The 22,816-nt window shown below is 53.9% G+C and overlaps 3 protein-coding genes across 3 annotated transcripts; 2 read left to right on the top strand and 1 right to left on the bottom strand.

The window, feature by feature from the left end:
- The first annotated feature begins 2,817 nt into the window (after window positions 1–2,817).
- On the top strand, window positions 2,818–5,722 carry ZSWIM1 (zinc finger SWIM-type containing 1). Its single transcript, XM_065414641.1, has 2 exons — window positions 2,818–2,870; window positions 3,508–5,722. Exon 2 carries the CDS (start codon window positions 3,681–3,683, stop codon window positions 5,547–5,549), a length of 1,869 nt encoding a protein of 622 aa, XP_065270713.1. The 5' UTR covers window positions 2,818–2,870; window positions 3,508–3,680; the 3' UTR covers window positions 5,550–5,722.
- A 4,443-nt stretch (window positions 5,723–10,165) lies between these two features.
- Window positions 10,166–13,947, bottom strand: NEURL2 (neuralized E3 ubiquitin protein ligase 2). Its single transcript, XM_065414997.1, has 2 exons — window positions 13,164–13,947; window positions 10,166–10,346 (listed from the first exon to the last, which is right to left on the bottom strand). Exons 1-2 carry the CDS (start codon window positions 13,945–13,947, stop codon window positions 10,231–10,233), a joined length of 900 nt encoding a protein of 299 aa, XP_065271069.1. The 3' UTR covers window positions 10,166–10,230.
- Window positions 13,948–14,551: 604 nt separating this feature from the next.
- On the top strand, window positions 14,552–22,410 carry CTSA (cathepsin A). The gene is made up of 15 exons (XM_065414389.1): window positions 14,552–14,600; window positions 14,892–15,055; window positions 16,239–16,350; window positions 16,676–16,726; window positions 17,229–17,315; window positions 17,449–17,604; window positions 18,046–18,137; window positions 19,037–19,121; window positions 19,456–19,547; window positions 19,872–19,950; window positions 20,226–20,374; window positions 20,465–20,540; window positions 20,743–20,832; window positions 21,051–21,152; window positions 21,615–22,410. Exons 2-15 carry the CDS (start codon window positions 14,892–14,894, stop codon window positions 21,696–21,698), a joined length of 1,419 nt encoding a protein of 472 aa, XP_065270461.1. The 5' UTR covers window positions 14,552–14,600; the 3' UTR covers window positions 21,699–22,410.
- The last annotated feature ends 406 nt before the right edge of the window (window positions 22,411–22,816 follow it).

The raw sequence follows: 22,816 nt of genomic DNA, 5'->3' as shown, positions 1-22,816 counted from the left end.
CTCATGTGTCTTCTCAGACTAGCCATGTTGTGGGGGGGGAGGAGAGGGGGGGTTGTTTTTTTTTTGTAAGAGATTATAGGTGGTTAGAATATGGCAATTCCCACTTGCCAAGTACATGCTAGGTGCCTGTGTAAGAACCTCAGGGCTGCTGAAATCAGGCCAGTAATGCTCCCTGTGGGATGGTCTCCTTAGCCCAGTCATCTGCCACAGAGGCCTGAAAACTCTCAGCTGAACCTGGTATAGAGGCTTTACACTCAAAACCTGGTTATAGTGATGAAGTTTCCTAACTCACTACTTTGGTTTCTGAAAACTAATTCTTGGTTTTTAAATTTGAAGTGAACTTGTTCTCATTGCTTGCTGTGGTAAGACTTTAAAAAAAAAAAGAGAGAGAGAGAGAAAAGTATTTAGCTTTGAACAGGCAGAGAGATGCAAGTCCAGCTGCCTTCCTCCCTACATCCTCTGTTGTGCACTATTTAAGGGCTGTGCCCTGCTCTCCTCTAAGTAGCAGCTGGAAGAAAGTGCAATAATGCGTTTATGGTTTGTACGTTGCTGTTTGTGCTGAGACCACTGCTAGCAGTGGTCAGTTTGCTGCTGTGTATTTAGACCAAATTAATTGTTAAAATATGGTTCTGACTTTGTTTTGTCATTAAATTTGTTTTCCATTTTGTCTTGGGCCATAGCCTGTCCTTCATGCTTGGCTTAAACTGCTTCTTTTGCTTATAGTCCCATAGTGGTTTCTAACCAAAAGCATGTAAAGTATTGCTGAGGCAGCTGTCCTCTGCAGTCTTTGAACTTCAGCCCTACAAACATGAAATATGTGCCTTCCTCAATTGTATTCAATGTGGAAGTGTCCTAAGGGGAAGTGGCTTGGGAGCTCTGAGTGGAAGGGTTGTTTTTCCACCATAACAAGTGTTAATTTAATATTTTTGTATACAAATAACTCACTTAACTGAGGATTTTTGTTTGCTGTAGTAGAACCAATGTCCATCCTCGAAAGGAAAGATAAACAGGCCCTTTCTCTTCAGTTGATCAGGATGGACCCTGCTTTCCTTTGCATGCTGCCAGGGGCCTCTTTTCAACTGGGAAACTTGGAATAGCAGCGTGGGGCAATGCCACAGGAAGCAAAACTAAATCCCCAGAGTGGACTCTTGTCTGCACTAAACTGCTGCGAAGCTATTATCACACTCCAGACCCTATGTTAGTCCATGGTGGCTTTAAGGAGAGCTTTCCCCATTGTGCAAGTGTGTGCGTGTGCATGCATAATGGAGGTTATTTTGCCTTTCTGAAAGATCAGATAAGCTCAGTTTTTGTCCCCTGAAAGCAACAGAGGGGAGAGACCTAGCTGTGTCATTTGATCAGAGGAGCCCTATGGGTCATCTGTAATGACCCTAACATCAGACTGGGCTACTGGGACGGAGTGGGCCAATGCTCTGAGGTGGTACAGAGTTCTTTTTCCCAAGTGCTTGGCTCATGGGTCTTGCTGAGGGTGTAACTGATTTCCCTATTCCAGATTGGGAAGGATTTTTTTCCCCCAGTCAGATTGGCAAGAAATGTGGGGGTGGGTGTCACCTTCCACTGCAGCATGGAGTGGGGGGGTTACCAGCTAGGCTCATCTGCATACATCAGTAAGTCAATTCCCTGCTACTTGCAAGGGCCTTGGCCAGGGGGGAGCCTCACTCCCCCCAGTTCTGTCTGTGGCACACTTTAGCTTAGTGTTCTGAGGGCTGCAATCCATGGGTCTCATCCTGTTGGTTGATTGGGGCTTGGTGCATGGGGGAGCTGGGTGGTACTGAGTAGCCTGTGGTATACAGGAGGTCAGACTAAATGATTGGGTGCTGCATGCTAACCTTAAACTGTATGACCTTGAGGCCCATTTTAGGTCAGAGATGAGCGTGTGTGGAGGTGCCCGAATCCATGTGTCATCTGGCACCATATCTCTTGCACAGGGTCTAGTTTTGGGCCTCCCTGAAGCAGCAGCTGCATGGTATGGGTTGAAGCAGGGCCAGTGCAGGCCAAGGCCAGGGCCATGCCTTGGTGGGACAGTAGCAGATTAGCTATTGGGATGACTGGGCCTGTGCCCAGGGCCCTGGCCAATTGGGCTCCCTAATCCCTGGCAAGAGAGCTGGGCAGGAGTGGAGCAGAGAGAGCCCCCATGCCCCACCCCTGCTTCCCAGCAGCAGCAGTCCCCAACTGGAGTGCTAGGTGGGCAGGGAAAGCCCCTGCTCCCCGGCAGAAGTGCTGGTGGGGGGAAGCCCCAGTGCCCAGACCCAGGACTGGGGGAGCTCTAGCGCCCTGCTGTGGCCGCAGGACGAGGGTCGCTCTCGCAGCCCCCTGGGGCAGGGAATGACAGAGCTGCTCTGGGCTTGGAGCCACAGTGGGTGAAGGGGCAGAAGGGAATGCTCTGGCCTCCACAAAACCTGAATCCGCCTCTGCTGGGGGCAGAGGGCGGCCAGAGCCAGCCCCCCCTTCCCCAGCTCCCGGTGGGCCGGACACGGGCCTGGGCCTGCCGGCTGTAAACGCCTGGGGGGGTCACATGACCCAGTCCACCATCGTCACGTGACCGCCCTGCGCTGCCGGAGCCATTGCGCCGGATCCGGGAAAAGTTGCTGGGACCTTCTCGCCGCTCCCATTGGAAGACGTGTAACCATGGCGACCAGACTCCCGCTCCCAGCCATGCTATACTCTGATTGGTTAGTCTGTCCGTTCTCTCTGTACTCTGATTGGTGGATTCGCCAGCAGAGAGCGGGATCTCTTCTGATTGGCTGGGGGTCCGGAACAGCCGCTTTATGATTGGTGGTTTGGTTGGCTATCAGTCAGTCCCCCGGGCCAAGCGAAGATGGCGGCGATGACGGGCCAGGCGCCGCGTTAAGGTGAGAGGGGCCAGGACGGCTCCTCGCGCGGGGCGGGCCCGGGGAGTGGGGCACGCCGGGACCTTCTGACCCCGTGCGGAGGCCTCTTGCAGGGTCCGGGCTTGGCGGGCTGGAGCAGTGCATGCCGGGAGGTGGGGCCGCCCACCCCTCCACACACACTAGGGCGGGGCTGGAGCAGTGCATGCCGGGAGGGGGGGCCGCCCACCCCTCCACACACACTAGGGCGGGGCTGGAGCAGTGCATGCCGGGAGGTGGGGCCGCCCATCCCTCCACACACACTAGGGCGGGGCTGGAGCAGTGCATGCCGGAAGGGGGGGCCGCCCACCCCTCCACACACACTAGGGCGGGGCTGGAGCAGTGCATGCCGGGAGTGGGACATACTAGAGTAGGACTGGAGTAGTGGGTGCTGGGACCTCTCCCTTCGCTTGGCCCCACCTCACATAGTACAGCTCCACGGGCTGCAATCTGTCCTTATGCCAGAGAAGTGCTGCCCCCTGCAGACTGCACCCACTCCGTTGGGCAAAGTTTGGGCATCGCTCTGTTAATCTCTAGTCTTGTCTGCCAGTGTGGGAAAGTGTTGCATTTCATTGCCCTGCCCACTATCTAACTACTCACCCTTCTTCCTCCTTCCCAATAGGCCCATCACCATACAGTGCAGCATGAATCTGGCTGAGGCAGTGTGGATGTTGTGATGGTAACCAGGACGCTGGCATTCCCAACGTGGCTGGATCATAGGGAATCACCCAGTCGCAAAGAGAATCAGGTGGTGAATGCTGTAACAAAAGGGGGAATAGACCCCTCATATTAACAATGGCCCTAGTTACCGTGAAGGAACTGCTGAGCTTTGATTGTGGTTCGCTGGTAGCTTACCAATTAGATAAAAACTCTCAGCTGGACTCTATCAGCTTCCAGACTGTCCTCATGAGAAACATATTTGTGCATTTTCCTGATGTCATATTCATCCACAGAACCCACAATCCCAGGGGCAAAGCTCTGTATATGTTCATGGTGGACAGACCTTTCCTGAAGCTGCAGGGTGAGATGATTAAGGTAATTCATTTTGCTGTCCCATCTAAAGAATCTGCAGAAAGCCTGGCTCACATGTATAGGACCTTCAAGGCCTTCAACCCTGAGTGGAAGAAAATTAAGACCTTTCTGGTAGATCCACACTTTCGATTGTTGCAGACTCTTTCTGAAGCATTCCCATCTGCAGAGGTGCAGCTATCTGTTTTCCATGTATGCAAGCACCTGCAGCAGAAGATTCATCAGATGTCTTTGGAATGCATCTCGGAGAGACTGATCTTAAATGCCTTGAGGAACACTATGTGTGCAGCCACTGAAAGCAACCTGAGAATGATGCACACAATCCTGAGTGACTTTGTGAAACCAGACTTGCTTCCCCAGCTTCATACTCACTGGCTTCTCAATGACAAGATATGGGCTATGCATAGATGGAGGAATTGGATGGAATGCAATCAGTATTTTAAAGACTTGGAGATCATCACACGGGGCTTAAGCCAGGTCTTCTGCACTGGACTGTCTCTGGAGATCTGCATCACTTCTCTAGCGAAACACTACCAGAAGTGTGTTTCAAAGAGGCCCCCTGATGCTGTGTTGTTCTCTGTTAACCCTCTTAGCAGTACCATGTCTACTGAGACAGTTTTTCAGAGCCTGCCAGCTCAGGACTCGCCACCAACTTCTCACAACCCCCAAATAGCTCTTCAGAATCAACCAGCTCAGAGTTCTCCACCAGTTTCTCCCAGTCTCACAGCAGCTCATCAGAAATGGCCAGGTCAGGATTCCCCTCCAAATCCCCTGGTGGTTCTTCCGCATCCCCTGCCAGCTCCTCCAAGCCCCCTGCTTCTTCAGAATCAGCTGGCAGCCCCTCAGACCTTCCCTTCTCAGAACCAGCCAGCTCAGTATTCTTCACCAGTTTCTCTCAATCTCACAGCAGCTCATCAGAAATGGCCAGGTCAGAATTCCCCTCCAAATCCCCTGGTTCTTCAGAATCCCTTGCCCGCCCCTCAGAGTCCTCTGCTTCCTCAGAACCAGTTAGCAAACCCTCAGAGCCCCTTGGATCCTTTATCCCATGACATTAAACTGGAGATCATCACTGAAGACCCAAAGGGTGACCAAGATGTGGAGTGTAACCAAGAGACTGAAGACTGCATCAGGCAGTCACTGAGAGACATTTGCACAGAGCCTGCAGCCAGACTATGCTTGAACGAGTTTGCAGTGGCACAGAAGTCTGTGCAGCTAATAGGCACCAATGAAGACATAGTCAATATACAGATCCTCGAAGACACCCACAAAGTGAACCAAAGGGGCCTGAAAAGCTGCACTTGCCACTTCAGTCAAGCTTTCCAGCTGCCCTGCAGGCACATCCTGGCTGTGTTGAACTCTGATAAGAAGATCTTACAGCCGGAGATGCTGAGTGAGCAATGGCAGAAGGAACCTAATATCTCTCAGGCAGGGCAAAATGGCGCGGATGGCCTCTTGGAGGTTCTGAAAAGCTCCTGGAATGAGTCCCTGGATAAATCCTTAGCAGTGTCCTTTCTTACAGCGGAGATTAGCCGGCTTCTTACCCAGTGCAGCAGTGAGGAGTTTGATCGGAGATACAACACCCTCCGAGAATTGGCCGATAGCTGGATTGGACCTTATGTTCAGGTGAAGCTGTAGTTCAGAACTGAGAGCTCCGTGCCTCTGCTCTCAGCCTCTTCGAGGTGTGACTCTCCTGCTTTCTGGGCCTCTGGGAGAAGTGAGGTGTGAAATACTATAAAAATGTCTGTTTAAATGTAATTACTCCAGTGGTATGTCTTCCACTTTATTCTCCTTAGAAACTGTATAAATGTGGGTCTTAAATCTGCATCATGGTAGTTTCCCCTTTGGCTTCAGATCCTAAATGTCTATTGGGTGAACACTTCCTCTTGCTATGAGACCTAAGGAGGTGGACTTAGGTAGGAATTCTGTCTCTGGCCCAGCCAACAGGAAACCCAGCTGGGAATGGAATAGGGGAGGAGGGTAATAGTCCCAGGTTAACTTGCCTGAACCATAGTTCATGCATTCAGACACTAATGGGATCCTTTTGCTATCTGTTGTGGAAGCTGGGTTCATGTGGTTTAGTCCCAGGATGTGTATCTGAGCCAGCCTGTGGTTCCCTTCCCTTTCCTGTCATGGTGACATGGGGCTTCCTACTAGTCTGGTAGAGCAGGATTTGCTCATGTGAAGTCAGACCTGTTTTGAAACCACGTCTTTTGTTTTTCTCTTCTCACTTCATTGCCTCTAATTATTTAACTGAACCTGCTTGTTAAGGAGCCACAAACCCCGGAGGGTAGCAACCCATGCTACCAGGGAGCTACTGTCTGCAGCCTCTGCTAGGAGCACTGGAGTGGTTTGGCTGGTTATGGCAGCTCTTAATTCCACATAAACCTGCCCTCTATCGTCAACAGGCTTGTGTCACTGACCTGGGAGGAGGGAACAAAACAGTGTTACCATAAATCTGTAAAAAGCAACAAAGAATCCTGTGGCACCAATACATCTGTTAGTCTCTAAGGTGCCACAGGCCTCTTTGTTGCTTTTTACAGATCCAGACTAACACGGCTCCCCCTCTCATACATAAATCTGAAATTAGAGTTACGGTAAGACAAACAGCGAAGTGGAGAAATCAGAGATTTAAATGTACTGTAGTGGGCCAAGGGGGGCATGCAGAGGAGAGAGCAGTCACAGTCCCAGCCAGTAAGAGCTGCTGCACGACATGGGGATATATGGATGGGTTGGTGCGTGGTCCCTCTCTGGCACCTTCAGGCAAGGAGACCCTGGGGGCAGGGAGATGTAGATATAATTTTCTGTACCAGTCAACAGGGGGTGGTGAGGGAATAGGACAGAAGGTGCTATTTAGGTCAGTAATTTGTTCCACCCTAGCTCAGCCTGATTTATTCATGTCATGTCAAATTGTTTGTGGTTTGTTTTGTGTTTGTTTTGGCTCAATGGTTCAGTCACAGTTTTGTTAACATCAGAATCAACACTCCATTCACAGGAACAGAACTACTGTATGGTCAAAGATTTCCTTTTGAGCTAGAGTTCTGTAATATAAACTCCTTTATGTAAATATAGCATCAAATATTTTCCTGAAAACCTTTTGCTTTGAATTGTGAATTTCTCCTTGGCTTTACTTCTCAAAGTGTGCTATGGAAGGGGGCTGGAAGCCTCTGTCTACTGGTCTCTTCCTCTGTCTGTCTGTCTTCCAGAACTGTGCATCCCCTGTCCTTTTTGGAGTTATCTCCCCCTGTACACCTTGCTCTGGATTCTCTGTCATGAAGTTCTGTGCAGCTCTGATCAGATCCTCCTCTTTAATCCCTGGCACAGGCACTGTGGGGATGCCAGCTATCATCATGGCAAGAGTGAGAATGCAGATGTCTGGAGGAGGGTTGTGCACTGACTGTCGACCTCTGTTCTTACTGAGTTTTATGGGCATAAGAAAAGCACCTCTGGGAGGAAATCCACAGGTAGCCAGTGGGAAGTCTCCCCCTGGGCTGCCCAGCTCACCAACGTGCTGCCCATTCCTTTGCTGGGTTGGAGGATATCCTTTCACAGAGGCACTTGAATACATGCCAGAGGGGCCACATGGCTGCTTGTCTCTGACCCATTCAGATGGATAATCCCATATAGAGATCTCATCCTGTTTATGCTGGGGAAACTTTCTAGAATACCTTCCACAATAGTGTCCACTATAAGGCTCCCACCTTATGTCCCTGTACCCTGATCTGCTACTGAGAGGGAACCTTGGACTCTGCTGGGCACCACTACAAGGCTGCTTTAGTGTCTTCTCCTGATACACAAGGGTTGCTTCTACATGTGAAGGAGCTGCAATTTCCTGTGTGTTCCTTCTGCGCACTCCTGGAACCAAAACCCCAGCAGGAAGAGATGTCTCCCCAGACTGATAAACACTTAGTAGATTGCTCTTTGCCACTTGGAGCTGTCTGCTGGCATCTGTGAGGGGGAAGGAAAAGAGAAAATGTAGGAGCAGACTGATTATTAATAGCATATTGTGCTTCTGCCAATCCTCAACAGGTAGGCTCCAGGGCTAAGACAGGTCTCTGCATAAACAGCCTTTCAACCACTGAAATCAAGGGGCCATGCTTTCAGAGGGGTCTTGCTGTGCTCTAATTGAGCACATTAACATTCTGTGGTGTGCCCCAGCACTGGGCATTGCAAATCTGAGGCCTAGGTTTGAAAAGGTTGTCCTGCATGTTCCTAGATAGGTGCCTGAAGAGCAAGAAGTCAGTTTGTGGCAGAATTGATTTACAATATACATAGTTTGTACCAGGGTTTCCGCTGCATTCATACCACATGGCTGTCGATTTCATCCACCTTTCCATGTGCAACACTGGAAATAAGTCACCACTATTTTTGAGTAAACATCTTTCCTAAGAGAAATTACACCAGTGGAATGAGAACTAGGCTGTAATTTTCATTCCAGTTGCAGGGCTCAGGAGAACTCTCCTCCTGCATCCCACTCCGCCCTGTGAGCTGGAAGCCGCATGGGTTAGTGATAGCACATTGCATTGGCAGCTGCATTCCAATCCCAGCTCTTCTGCACTCTTTCTTAGTGAGCTAGGGCCCAATTTTCAAAGAGAGGCTTGCTTTGTGTGTGCAAACACCTGCCCTGCCATTGGTGGGATTGACAGACCTAGTCTGCAAAGAACTGATCCTCACATGATGCTGGCTCTCTTTGTTTCCAGCTGAAAGAAAGGAGTCCGGCTTGAGGCCTTTAGCCTCTCTTCTCAGCCCCCTCTCTGTAGTGTGGTGAGAGTCAGTTCACGTTTGCAGTGCTTTGAACATGGAGAGCATGCTCTTAATTCTAAGGGGTATGAGGCAGGCTTTCCTGCGGAATTTAATAAGGAAGGTCCTGCAGACTTGGACGTTGCTGCCCTTCTATGGGACAGAGTGATGCTGACCCATCAAGAGTGTATTATCTGTAAAAATGGACCAGCTAAACTACAGCTAGGTTGGGGGCGGGGAAGGGGGGTGGAATCACCTCCCATCCAGATTGGGATGGAGGATTAGAGCTCAGTTACGGGGAGCTCCAACACAGTTAATATGCAGGGCAGATAGGACTGTACTATTATAACTGTTCCTGGACCATGGAAAGGCCTTGTACAGAGCAGGGATTGGTGAGATAATTATGATATAGTCGTGTCCTGTTTACGTGCCACCTCGGGATGGCATTTTATTTGGGCCTCCGTATGAAGTGTGGATTGTGATATAACAAGCCCTTAATCCTAAATCTCCTATTTGATGGGTAAATTTGCCATGCAGCAAACAGATATTTGAGTCACCTTCCAATCACTTTCTGGTTTCTGTACAAAATGCTTCCCTATTGGAAGGAAAAGCAGTTACCTTGGATGGAAGTTAAAAAACCTGAAGAAGCTTTTTCCTTCACAAAATAAGACATTGCCAGTGTAGGAATCAGGCTGGTGCCTCTTCTTCCCATAATGTACCAGCACTGACCTCTCCCCATTCTAGAACCAGCATCACAGGCCCTGACCTTACCTCACACTGGAACCAGCAAGCCGCTGACCTCCCTGCCTGCTTATGCCACAATTCTAACTCTATCATCCCCCACTGAGATCCTACAAAGCAGGGAACTATCCCTCTGCTTCATCTATTTCGTTTCTAATAGCTCTTGAGTCCCTCTGTGCCTGGAAGAAGCAGCCAGGGCTCCACATTTACCTGGATTGTCCCTTCGGAACCTTCTTGTGCAGGATGCTGATGGGAAATGAACATCCCCCAACCCCTTTGGTTAGGGCAAGTTTATCGTCACTGAATTATGTGACTCTGAAGTAGCTGACAGCAATTGAGACAACCTCAGAGGGATATTCTGTGCTACCCTCTCTCCATTGCTATGTGGAGGAGTCTGAGACTAGGCCACACCAGTCAGTACTCCCAACAATTTGCTTCTGTTTTGAAGCACTTTATTATCCTCTCATTTCTACAACAATCTGGCACATGCACCAATCCCTCCGTGTCCCTTTGTGTGCAGGGAATCCCCCCATTGCTGCTATTCCTTCCCTTCTGCTATTGACTGTCTGTGCTGTAAGGCTCTGCCATTCCAGTGGTCTCTGTGCCATTTTATGGCACTGCACACTTCCACGGCACAATGTATGTCAGGATGGGTGTAACTGCTGAGGTTCCAGTCAGCTGCTGTGAAGTGGGGGGACCACCTCTGCTCCTGGGGCTCCTTGGGTGAAGATGAAAGAGCAGTTCTGGAAGCATGGATCTCTTTCTGGAAGGCCATTCTTGGTCACTCACAGGGGCTGCAAGTTTGAAGGGCCTGCCTGCTGAGGGAGATCTTGCCATCTCATTCATATTTGCAGAAGTTCTTCAGGAGCGGAGGCAGGTCCAGCCCATCGATGGCCAATCGGTGGACAATGTGCTTCTGGATGACCAGTCGACAGAGGGTCTGCAAGGAAGGGACTGAAAGAGGAAGGAAAGGAAAAAGCTGAGCTTGCTGCTCTGAGGCAACCTTAGGAGGCAGGTGGCTCTGTCACAGAAGAGAAGAGCCACTGGGCCAGTGGCTCCTGGAAGGCAGTTTGTTCTGGGACAGCAGCAGATTAATATGCTTCAAGGACACCATTAATTCAGCCTCACAAAGATCTGCCTGCTGATTACGCTGGGGCACAGCTCTCCTGCTTTCCTTGGGAGAGCTACTGCTGAGAAGCACAACATGAGAGTGAAGGATGGAAGTACTTACTTTTCTATCCTCCCCGTAAAGGCTAGGAGAGCAGTTTATGTGCCTGTGCTGGTGCATTTTCATGATGGATTTTGAAAAGGCCCTATTAATTCATCTAAACGCTGCGTGAACTTCTGATCCCCAGCCCTCCTCTCTCTCTCTTCCTGTCCCTGAGTTAGCAGACACAGCAGGATTGAATGTTGGATCCCTCTGAGGTCTGGCTGGGGTTTCCCAGAGAGACTGGTTTCACAACAGTGTTACGATTAACTGGTTAGAGCTGGTTTAGTCAGTGAGTTCTCTGTTCCCTCGCAGCAGTGCTCCTGCTGGGCCGCAGGCTCTGATCCCACCCCCCACATAGTCCCATCGGATTTCCTGTAAGGCTCTCGACACTCAACAGAAAAAATAAAATCTACAGCGTGCTTCTAGACCTTTTCTTTCTTAATTCTTTGAGTTATTTGGTGCTGGTAAAAGTCTCCAGAGAATCCTGGAGCATGAATTCGCTATCCACAGTACAGCCCAGGCAGCAGCAGGGCCTGCTCACCTCATGTTATCCTGCTACAGTGCCCCACCCCTGACTACCTCTCTGGGAGGAGAGATGGAGAGTTCAAAGGCTGGAATGATCTGGCCATTGTGTCAGCCCTGTGGTTAAGAACCTGTCAGCTGTGATTAATCTGAACTCTTGCTCAATGTCTCTGTGTAAAATGGCTGCCTTAAGTGCTGGTGACTTCTAGGAATTTGAGGCGCAATCTGAGGCAGAGATATAAGAGCAGTACTGAGCCCAAACATGTTACCACTGTTTAGAGGATGTGTCTGACCTTGGGAGTATTTTCAAATAGTTTGTTTACCTTAACTTGGAGGCACTGGGCTCTGGGGTTGTTATGACTAGGGGACTAGGTAAGAAGTGTCCCTGTCGCTATCTGCAGCAATCTCTTCCTCCCCATGTCCACTTGCCCTGAATCTCCCTTGTGACCCACAAGCGTCACCAGTGGCCGCAGCTTGTTCGTTCTATGTTTCCTCTGCAACTTGTCTCCTGGCCAATAAACAGTAAAACTTCTCTTTATATGCTAAGAAAGCTTTGCAGAAATAGAAATCACTGAAGCCTTAAGTGAGAGAAGAGCCAGAGTCTGCCTCCTGCATCAGTTCCAGCCATCTTACGAAGCCCTAGTGAACATTCTGAGGCAACTTGCCTGGTACTGCAACTCCCCCCAACAGCTTCCAGCCTAGGGGGCCGACGGGGAAAAAGATATTGATTCACATTCTGAGCTGGACACAGGCCCTCCACAAAAGGTGTGGTCCAGTCCAGGAATAACATGAGAGGCTGCTTGCTACCAAAGTCGCTCATTAGAGCATTGGGGTCCTGTTAGATCAAAGTAGGTTTAATGATTGATAATTGCACATGCAAATACATGAGTCAGATTCAAAATATCATCCTAGGACTGAAAAGCCTGCACAGCAGAGCGTATCTTATCTCCCTGTGTTTGGACATTCACAGAACTAACTCAAAACAACTAGCAGAGAAACCACTGGATTTTAGCCTTGGTACCAAAATAATCTGAACTTTAAGCCAGTGAAACAAGGGAAGGCTTCCCTATCGATAAGTCACTCTTCTGCCTGTTCCATAGTTACAGTTGTTCTTTGGTTTTATTGTAGTCCTGTACATGTGGCCTCACATCTAGAATCCAGGTATCAGCCAATAAGCACTGATCCATTACAACAAATGTGGCATGTTAGCCAGCATAGCAATTCTTATGTTACTAGCCATTAACATATCAGGAGTTCTTCCACAGCCTCCTTGTCTCACTTAGTACTTGGCCTCTCTAAGGTAGCCAACGAGGTGGCTAATTAGCGATGGTGGATTTTGTGACATGGCCACCTGTCCCATCAGGAGTTTGACTGAGACACCAAACTGATTTCACACCTCGTCCACTGAACAGCTTTGCGATGGAAATGACTTTACCACTACTGGAGTGGGCTGGATGGCCCCATACCCACTATCCCTATCTATGAACATCTTCACCAGAGGCCGTAACACAGGAGTCCCTGGATGTTCTGCAAGACATAAATGGCAACACACTGTTTCTGCTCCCTGCACCCAAACCTCAGCCCACAACTGCCTCTCCAAACTGATCCCAACTTGGAAATGTCACAAAAATGAGAGCAGTCAGGAGCTCAGAGATGATAGGTGGGCAGGGCAGGGCAGGGAGGCAGAAATTAGAGCCATGGAGATCAGGACACAGATGTGAGAGCCTCAGGAGTGTAGAGAAAAGAGGCTGGAAGGTCAGAGAAATGAGTGTTGGGGAACCTGAGCTAGGTTCTGATTTTCAGGGCTGAAGCTGTATGCAGCAGGAAATGAGTGCTTTCTCCCATCTAATCTGTCAGTCTTGTGCTCAGCACCATGGTATCTGAGCTTGTGCCCCTTGGAGACTGTGACATTTAATCTTACTGGATTTAAGTAGTTTTTTTGAGCCCCACCCCACTCTGATCTCCCTGAGCTCTTATCCAGCCAGAGGGGGCCTGTCCCGGATGGTTCTACAGGGAGGGGAGGAAACACAGATACCTACAGCCATATTCCACTTGGATGACACGGACGCTCTTGGTTGAAGCAAAGACATCGATCACTGCATAGAGTGGGCGGGAGGAAGGGAGGCTCCTGGCACTCGGTCCCATGTCCTCTCCATTGATGATGATGTGCATGTCTGCCATCCCGTCAGACCGGATGGCATACAGCACCCCAATCCTGCTCCTCCGGGCTGTCGGGGGCAGCACATTTGTCTTGTACAAGTCATCCAGCATGTGGCTGTACTGGCTGGGCCTGCTCCGTCCCACCAGCTTGTCTCGGGGAATCCTGACTTGTTCTATGAGCAGGTAGGGGTCTGAGAGGAAGCCTTGGAGCCGAGCCGCCGAGCCATCTGGAGTAACACGGTTGTGATGCCTGGTGATGGCAAAAACCCAGGTGTCCCCCATATTGACCAGGTCTGGGAGCGAATACTCTGGCACCACATCCAGGCTTCTTGGGTCATGTGCTGTTAGCCCCACCCGCAAGTGGCCACACCAGCCCAGCTCCTTCTCCTCAATCTCCACTAGGAAGATCTGTCCAGGCTCCAGGGGCTCCTGGCTGAAACATAGCCCGTTGGCAAAGCTCTCCACCCTGGTGGCCTGAGTGTGCGAGGGGTCGATGCAGATGTTGGCGCCATGGACGTGGTGGAATCGGGTGGGTGGGTGGCAGGCAGCAGCAGCCATCTCTGTGGCATTCACCGAGAGCACGGGGTTGTGGCTATTTTTAAGCGGGCCAGTCAGGCTCAAGCACCTGGCTCTGTACAGCTGTTGTGGGGAGAGTGGTGACATTTGCACACTCCTAATAGGGAAAGCAGAGCCCCACTGAAGCTCTCAAGGGTCCTAGTGCTATTGAGAGCCTGAGCGAAGCGGTTGGAGAAAATGAACCAGCCTCGTGTCCTGTCAGCCTGAGCAGGGCGGAGCCCACCTCACTCCTGGGGCTGTGGGGGGCACAGAGCTAGACCAGCCTGTTACCGCCATTCCCCTGCTCTGCCGGGCTCCGGGCTGGCCCAGGCTCGCTGCACTGGGGAGCTCAGAGTGACGCCGGGCCTGGCGAGCTGTGCCCGGGAGCTTGGGGCACAGGCCCAGCCCCCCACCGGCCCCTTCTGCAGCCAGAGGGAGACCTGGGGCAGGTTGCACTGGGCCCCCCCCTCAGCCGGCCCGAGGCCACGTGCCGGGGCGGGTCCTTCGCCGCCTCGTGTGGCTACCCCGGCCAGCGCCTGACTCCTCCGCCAGGCGGCGCTGCTCCCGCAGGGCCTCGCGCGCCGGGCAGAAGCCGGAATTGAGGGCGGAGACTGGGAGCCGCTGGGCTCTGATTGGCTCTAGTCGAGATTGGCCCTGCCCCTCCGCGATCAGCTGCGCCCAGCGTCACGTGACCGCCTTGGTTCATATGAACGGGAGTCACGTGCCTTGTTCCCTACTCAAGGGGAACCTACTGCCGGGAGGTGAGAGCCGGGCGGGGCTGGGGAAGCTCGGGCCGCTGCCGAGCGGGTCCTGGGCCGGGCCGGTGGGAGCGGGTCCTGGGGCGCGCTGTGGGGGGCTGGGCCGGGGGAGCTCGGGTCGCGGCCTGGGGGTCCTGGGCTGGGGGAGCTCGAGGCGCCGCCGCCCGGGCTGGGGGAGCTCGGGCCGCTGCCGGCCGGGCTGGTGGGAGCGGGTCCTGGGCCGCGCTGTGGGGTCCTGGGCTGGGCCGGGCCGGGGCTCCCCCGCCGGGCTGACTCTCGTCTCTCCGCCCGCAGATGGGGCCTGTCCTGCTCTGTGCGCTTCTGCTGGCGGCCCCCCGCGTCGGGGCTGCGCCCTCCGCCGACGAGGTGACCTACCTGCCGGGGCTGGCCAAGCAGTCCTCCTTCCGGCACTACTCGGGCTACCTCCGCATCGACCCGCACAAGCGATTGCACTACTGGTAGGTGCGGGGCGAGGGGCCTCGCTGATCAGAGGGGTGCGTGGGTTGGGGCTGGGCTCATGGGGTACTCTGGCCATAGCAGCGATACTTCACTGGGGGCGGCTCTTTCCAGCCGCTGATCCTAAAACACGGCGGGATTTAACTATTAACCAACCAGGCTGCCTTTACTATGTTGTTAACATGCGTGGTGCTACCCGTTGGGGGAGGCTAGTCCTTCTCTCCCCCCCCCCATCTCCTGCTAGAGCCCAGAGTCCCCCACCCTAGCTGCTGGGGAGGGGGGAACCGCCCCGAGTGCTGGGCCATGGGGGGCAAGAGCAGGAAGTAGGAGGGAGCCTTGGGGTGGAGTTTGGGCAGGACCTGGCCTGTGATACCTGCTGCCTGTGGCTGTTAGCCAGTTGTAGTTGATACAATACGTGGTCAGTCATTTTGCTGTGAGAATAAGATCTATACAGAAAAGGTTCAGAAAAGGGCAACTAAAATGATTAGGGGTTTGGAACAGGTCCCATATGAGGAGAGATTAAAGAGGCTAGGACTCTTCCTCTTGGAAAAGAGGAGACTAAGGGGGGATATGATAGAGGTCTATAAAATCATGAGTGATGTGGAGAAAGTGAATAAGGAAAAGTTATTTACTTCCCATAATACAAGGATTAGGGGTCACCAAATGAAATTAATAGGCAGCAGGTTTAAAACAAATACAAGGAAGTTCTTCTTCACACAGCGCACAGTCAACCTGTGGAACTCCTTACCTGAGGAGGTTGTGAAGGCTAGGACTATAACAGCGTTTAAAAGAGAACTGGATAAATTCATGGTGGTTAAGTCCATCAATGGCTATTAGCCAGAATGGGTGAGGAATGGTGTCCCTAGACTCTGCTTGTCAGAGGGTGGAGATGGATGGCAGACGAGAGATCACTCGATCATTGCCTGTTAGGCCCACTCCCTGTGGGGCACCTGGCATTGGCCACTATCGGTAGACAGGATACTAGGCTGGATGGACCTTTGGTCTGACCCAGTACGGCCGTTCTTATGTTACATGAAATACTTCCATGTCCTACTGTTTCAATATGAATCGATAGTGCTATAGTAAACGAAGCAACGAATTCCCACATCCTTGACTCTTTTGGGTAATATTGATCGCTAATTTGACTCCTGAACCACTGAGGTCTGAGTATCACTGGGTCTCCAGGTTTACAGAGGCTCAGAACAACCCTGAGAGCAGCCCTCTGGTGCTGTGGCTGAACGGGGGACCTGGCTGCAGCTCCATGTCTGGCTTATTGACCGAGCATGGCCCCTTCACGGTAAGTCACCACCATCCCTCTCCTTGGCCTGAGCCACCCTAAGTCTCTCTCTTCTTTCCTTCCCCCCCCCCCCCCCCAATGCCCTTGCCCTTGCCCTGGTTTGCTGGGAACAGTGTCCCTCCAAGGGTTGGCAGCGGTGCCTGGGCTGTAACTGCAGGGAGGGGGAGCCTCACGGTCTCCTGAATCTTGCTGGTTCAAGCCACCTAGGCACTGGGTTCAGGGATGGTTCCCCTGTTTCCTCCAAGGGGGACAGGCTGGCCAGCCTGACGATGCATCTCCTGCACTGGCTCTTCTGTTACGGTAACCGAGGCTTCTCCTTTATTAGATCCAGCCGGATGGGACCACCCTGCAGTACAATGACTATTCCTGGAATAAGGTATGGACTCCACTTCCTGAAAGGGACAGTGTTCTCTTCTCTCCTCTCTTCCCCCCCCCCCCCCTTTGCCATTGGAACGGCCTGTCCTGTGCACCTGGCAACAGCTGTGCTGGGGTGTAGGCCAAGGAGGGTGCTGGGCCTTATATGCATTTGGGGGGCGGGGGGGAGGAGGGGGCACTAAGCCCTGCCTTCATTTTTCCCATAGAAATGGAGCCTCTGGCAGGCTTCTCCCTTATTTACCTCTATCTTGCCTCCTAGGCTTTGTCTAGACTAGGACGTAAAGCTGTGGTGCTAGGAAGTTAGCCAGTGTATTCTAGCCAACACCAGAAACAAGTGAGACAGAGGTTTTAACCTGACCATGTTAGCAGGTGCTACAGTTAGATGCTGCCTTGTCCTGATTGGAGATCAAGCTAGTACCATGATCTGGCACCTTCAGGGCCTCAGAGTGGAGGGTCTTGGCTGTTACCTGTTCTCCCTGAGTGATCTGTGGCTGTCTCTGCAGATTGCCAACATGCTGTACCTGGAGTCCCCAGCAGGTGTTGGCTTCTCCTACTCTGATGACAAAGACTATGCCACTAATGACACCCAGGTGAGTGAGGTTCTGGGGCTGCTGGCAGTGACACCTGTCCCCTCCCTTACTGCCCATCTCCAGCAGCAAGGAGTTGGTTCCAGAGCTGGGGTGCCTGCAGCACAGCCTGCCTCTGCCTCCTTTCTGATTGCAGGTGGCCCGCGATAATTATCTGGCGCTGAAGGAGTTCTTCCGCCTCTTCCCGGAGTACAGCAAGAACAAGTTATTTCTCACTGGGGAGAGCTACGCTGGCATTTACATACCCACGCTGGCTGAGTGGGTGATGCAGGACTCCAGCATCAACTTGAAGGTAAGGGACATGCAGGCTCTGACCCCTTCCCTGGAGCGTATGGTGAGGAGAGGGGGCAGCCATGTGAATCCTACTAACCCCACAGTTTCTTCCTGCTGCTGCACATTGTAACATGGGCTAGTCCTTGAGCTGATGGGGGTGGGGTGGACAGGACACCAGGTGGCCTCAGTGGAGATGCCTTCCGGCAGAGAAGAGTGTGCCAAGGGGACAGCTCTCTCCATATGGCTTTGCATCATACTACGTCCATGCTGGGGGGTGTTAAACTGTGCTCCGGGCTATCCATCTCCAGTGTGGGGTTTGTGGAGACCCCATTGTCCAGGCCAGCTTGCCCCCCTTCCCCGCCCAAAGCAACTGCTTCCTGCTCAGCAGGTGCCTTGGTCCCTGCTCTGCCTGGTGTGGGGAATGCGCCACAAGTTCTGACTGCTGCGCCCTGTCTTCTAGGGACTCGCCGTGGGAAATGGCCTCTCCTCCTATGAGATCAATGACAACTCCCTGGTTTACTTTGCCTATTACCATGGCCTCCTGGGAACCGGGTAAGAATGTGCAGGTACTGGGGCTGTGGGCTATTGAGTCGCAGCTAGAGGGCGCTGGCCTCTAGCATGCAGGATTGTGGACTGGGACTCGGGATCGGAGTGCAGATGGGGGAGTTGGTGGCCATTCCCTGCTCTGGCCCAGCCTCCCTGACCAGGGTGCTGCCCTTGAAGCTTGGCTACCCCAGCACAGCTGGGGCACCAGCAGGCCAGTTCCTCACTGTTGCTGGGGGGCTGCAGCCTTTCCAGGGAAAGGGATCTGCTGTGAAAGGGTTTGGAGGACTGGCCCACGCCCTTCAGGACTGTGCTTGCTGGCTGGGAGTGGGAATTCCATTCTGTTCTACTTGGGGTCTCCTCCCACCCTCCTCTCTGCAGTGTCTGAGTGATGTGACTGACATCTGTCACGTGGGGCTTGTTCTTCCACTCCTCAGGGGGAGGGTTGTGTGCAGTGGAGGGGTGATTTGATTTCTGTGCTGGCGCTGCTCTGTTATACTGGAGAAGGCTGGTTGGAGCAGCATGCCTGGCACTTGGCGCAGGAGGTGTGGAGGTTTGGGTGGTCCCTTGTCCCACAGTCTAGAGCCACTCCTGAGGCAGCTCTGTCACCTGCTTTTCCCTGGGACAGCTCCATTGTGCCTGAGGAGTGGAGTTATCCTTCATGATTGTCAGCCCAGAGCCTTAGGTTCGTAGGTGTTCTGCATGCAGGCCAATGAGTGCCTTGAAGATAAGGACTCTCCTTGCTGTCCTGTGGGAGTAGAGGACAGGGGTGATGTGCCCATGGAGCCTGTGTAGCAGAGAAGTGCTACAGCGCTTGGTAGTCACTGGAGTTTCCTACGGGTTGGTGGCTTCATGTCCTGGCCTATTGCATTGCTGTTTCCTGCACTCACAAGGGTCTCTTGCTCCAGGCTGTGGACAGATCTGCAGCGCTTCTGCTGCTCCCAAGGAAAATGCAACTTCCATAAAAACTCCAACCTGAACTGCACACTCAGGGTGAGTATGGGCCAGGGAGTGCTGGGGAGGCCCCGGAGTACCACATAGCCTGTTGTAGCAGTGCTACCATTCCCTAGGGCAGAGCAGAGTCTGGCTGATCCCTGCACCCTTGTTGGGTTCTGCACCAGCAGCAAGGTCCTTTCCCTGGCTGTTTGAACAGGTGTGGTTCCATGAGGGATTGGATCCAAGGGCAGGGTTTAAAGGGGCAGGTGGCTGAGCAGATGGGGCCCATGGCAGCTCCTCAAATCAGTCAATGCCCTGCAGACCATGGTAGCACCTGAGCCATGACTTGCTGTAATGCCTGCTGGATTCCAACCCCCATGGCTTGTTCCAGATGCAAGAGATGATCCAGATCGTGGAGGAGTCGGGCCTGAACATCTACAATCTCTATGCCCCATGTGCTGGTGGTGTCCCTGGAAGCTACAGGTAGGAACAGCTGGCTACAGCCCCTCCAGGTGGCTGACTTGAGTCTGGAGAGATTGGCACCGCTCCAAAGTCCTGTGGCCCAGTAGCAGGTGGGAGTGCAGATAGATCCTTGCTGGCCATCTCGGCAAGGGCCCTGGAGAGGATCCCTCCAGGAAGGGGCTTTGGGTTGGGGTTTCCCGGCTGCTGTCTGGGGCTCTGTCCTTCCTCAGCAGGATGCCGAGGCCAATGGCCGAGTCTAATACTCTGCCCTAGAAAGGGGAACCTGAGCAAGTGAGGGTGGGGGTGGAGCCACTTGTTCTTAGGCTGCTCTCGCCCTGGCTGCAGGTATGATCAGGACCAGCTCATCAGCCATGACCTGGGCATCTCCTTCATCCAGCAGCCCCTGAAATACTCCTGGAGGCAGGTAAGAGTCAGGGCTCCTGTTCCCTGGGGTGTGGGGAACGGGCACCTGCCTGCCCCTGTCCTGCTGTGCTAACCTGCTATGACTGCAGGGGCAGGCAGTGTCTCAAGCTCTGGGGCTGGCACTGGCTCTGGCCAGCCTGCAGTGCTGCCCATGGTGGGCCTGGGCAGAGGCGGTTAACTCTCCCTGCTGCGTTGGGCAGGGGGCTTGAGGGAATCGGGTCTCTGCCCCACGGCCGCAGCTTTTCTCTCCTCTTCTCATAACTCTTCCTCTCCCAGAATCTGCTCCGGATGCCAGCAGCCAAGAAAGGGGTTCGCCTAGAACCCCCCTGCACCAACTCCACAGCCTCCACCACCTACCTGAACACCCCCGAAGTGAGGCAGGCGCTGCACATCTCTCCAGAGGCGCCTGAGTGGCGTATATGCAGGTGGGGAGGTTTCTGGCCTGGAGAGGACACGGCCTCCTGGCCAGGACTGGGTGGGTCTCTGCCAGTGTAACTCTACCTGTTCCTTCACAGTTCGGAGGTGAACCACAGCTACAAGCGGCAGTACATGACTGTGAACGACCAGTACCTGAAGCTGCTTGGCACCATGGTGAGTTTGGGGGATCCCAAACCCTAGCCTGGCCCCTTTGGGAGAAGTGATACCTGAGGCGGGGCACCCCACAAGCCTCACCTGACCCGTCAGCTGCTGAGCCCTCCCTGCCCTTGGCTGTCGGCTGCTCTGAGCAGATCCCGAGGTGAGGCGTGGAGCTGCTGCCCCTCCAGCCCAGGTGACGCCCTTGTGCTCTTGGCAGAAATACCGGATCCTGGTGTACAATGGTGACATCGACATGGCCTGCAACTTCCTGGGGGACGAGTGGTTCGTGGACTCCCTGGACCAGAAGGTAGGCAGGGGAGGGGGACTTGCTGGGCAGTGAGGTGCTGATGGGACGCAGCCCCCTGGGACTGCTGCAGTGACCGGCGTCAGGGTAAAGACATAGCCAAAGAGCCAGTACTGGCAGGAGGAGGGTCCAGGGAATGGCCTGCCCTGCCCAGAACTGTGGTCAGGTGACACCTGGGGAGAGCGAGGGGCCGCTCTAAGGGTGTTGGGCTCTGGTTCTAGGTGCAAGTGGCTCGCAGGCCCTGGCTGTACAACGATGGGACTGAAGACCAGATCGGGGGCTTTGTGAAGGAATTCACCAACATCGCCTTCCTCACCATCAAGGTAACTAGCCCCCGGCATGGCAGGGTGGGACCCTGGGCTGCAGGCAACATGTTCATAGCAGCAGCTGGGAGCTGAGCAGCCCTACACATTCCCCAACTGGCAATGAGGGGGCAGGGCCCCTTCATCCTCATGCCGGGGTGGGATTCAGTAGCTCCTCTGTGCTTTGACCTGAGGCCATGCCATCCCCCAGAGCTGGCCTGGGAGGGGAGGCCTGGGAGCTGGAGCTGTGGCCTCTGTCTCTGGGACCTACCCTCCTTCAGCCCTGCAGGCAGGAGGGAGGCTGGGCCAGTTGCAGAGTCAGGATCTCTTGTGGTGGGGGCCTGGCTGGGCTCTGGCAGAGGTTGAGAATCAGTAGCGCGCGCGCCCCCCCCCCTCCCCCCCCCCCCCACTGAGGCTGCTTGGATGCTTCCTCCAGCCCTGCATGGCTGGCCTTGACCCGGTGCCTTCACCTGTCTTCTGCAGGGAGCTGGTCACATGGTGCCCACAGACCAACCGCAAGCCGCCTTCACCATGTTCAGACGCTTCATTCAACAGCAGCCCTACTGACAGCCTGGCAGAGCAGGGCCTGCACTACTGCCTGGGGCAGCTCCCCACCCCCGCCCAGGCCACGGGCCACTGCCTGGCAGGACCAGGGCCTCTCACTGCTCAGCAACTGCAGCAGATACGGGTTTTCCACAGTGCTGAGGCGAAGCCTCTGGGTGCTGGCACAGGCCAGTGGGTGTCCTCCTGCTCCCTAACTCCTCCAGCAGGGGAAAACTGACCTGGGTTTCCATGCTTCTGGGGGGAGGTGCTGCCCTTCACCTCTAATGGGGACCCCGCCTGTAGGCAGTGCAGGCTTGGTACCAGTGCACTGTGGGGGTGGGGGCTAGAGCGGAGTGGCTGGGCAGCTGCTGGTTTCACTCCTCCAGAGCTCCTGCTGTGGCCTTTACCTCCTGGGGCTCTGCTGCCTCCTGCCCTGGGACCTGGAGCTGCCATCTCACCTTGGGGGTGGAACAGCACCCACCCCATGGCCTTGTTTTGCTCCGAGGCTCCCTGCACGTGTCCCATGGGCCTGGCTTAGGCATCCTCCTGTGCCTGCAGCAGGCCTTGCTGTAGCCAGCAGTCACCTGTGCTGTGTCTCAGGTCTGCCCTGGGAAAGTTCTCATGTGTCCTGATGAAGGAGGTGTGAAATGAAGACATTCCTGGCCCTGCCCCCACTCACTCCCTGGGGCATGGGCTGCTCCCTGGGCCTTGCAATAAAATGTCACAGCTGAACCTGGATCCTTGTGACTGTTGCTCATTTCTGCCCAGCTCATGGTGCCTGGGCTGGGAGCCTGGATGTTTAGGGCCCTCCGTGAGCTAAGGGTAGGAGTAGTGGAAGGAATAGGAGCTCCCTTGGTCAGGTGAGAAGCAGCTCCCCTGGGGCTGGGGGAGACCTTCATGTTCCCCCACACTTGCCCTTGCGGGAGGGGCTGTGGGCAGGGAGGCTGGCTGGGCCTCACCTCTACCCCAGCCTGGCCCTGTCCTGCCCCTAGCAGCAGGGCCCTGCTGCTATTGCTGGGCAGTACAGTGCAAGCCTCTGCAGCAGTTGTGAATGGCTCTGAGGGCCCCAGTGTGAAGGAGGCAGCCTGCAGCAGGGCTGGGGTGATGCCATTCCAGCCAGTGGGGTGAGGGAGCAGCTGGGC

This window comes from Emys orbicularis, chromosome 12 (genome assembly GCF_028017835.1).
Source record: "Emys orbicularis isolate rEmyOrb1 chromosome 12, rEmyOrb1.hap1, whole genome shotgun sequence".
Lineage (NCBI taxonomy): Eukaryota > Metazoa > Chordata > Testudines > Emydidae > Emys > Emys orbicularis.
The sequence above is the reverse complement of the archived record's forward strand: the minus strand, read 5'-3'. Positions and strand labels throughout refer to the sequence as shown.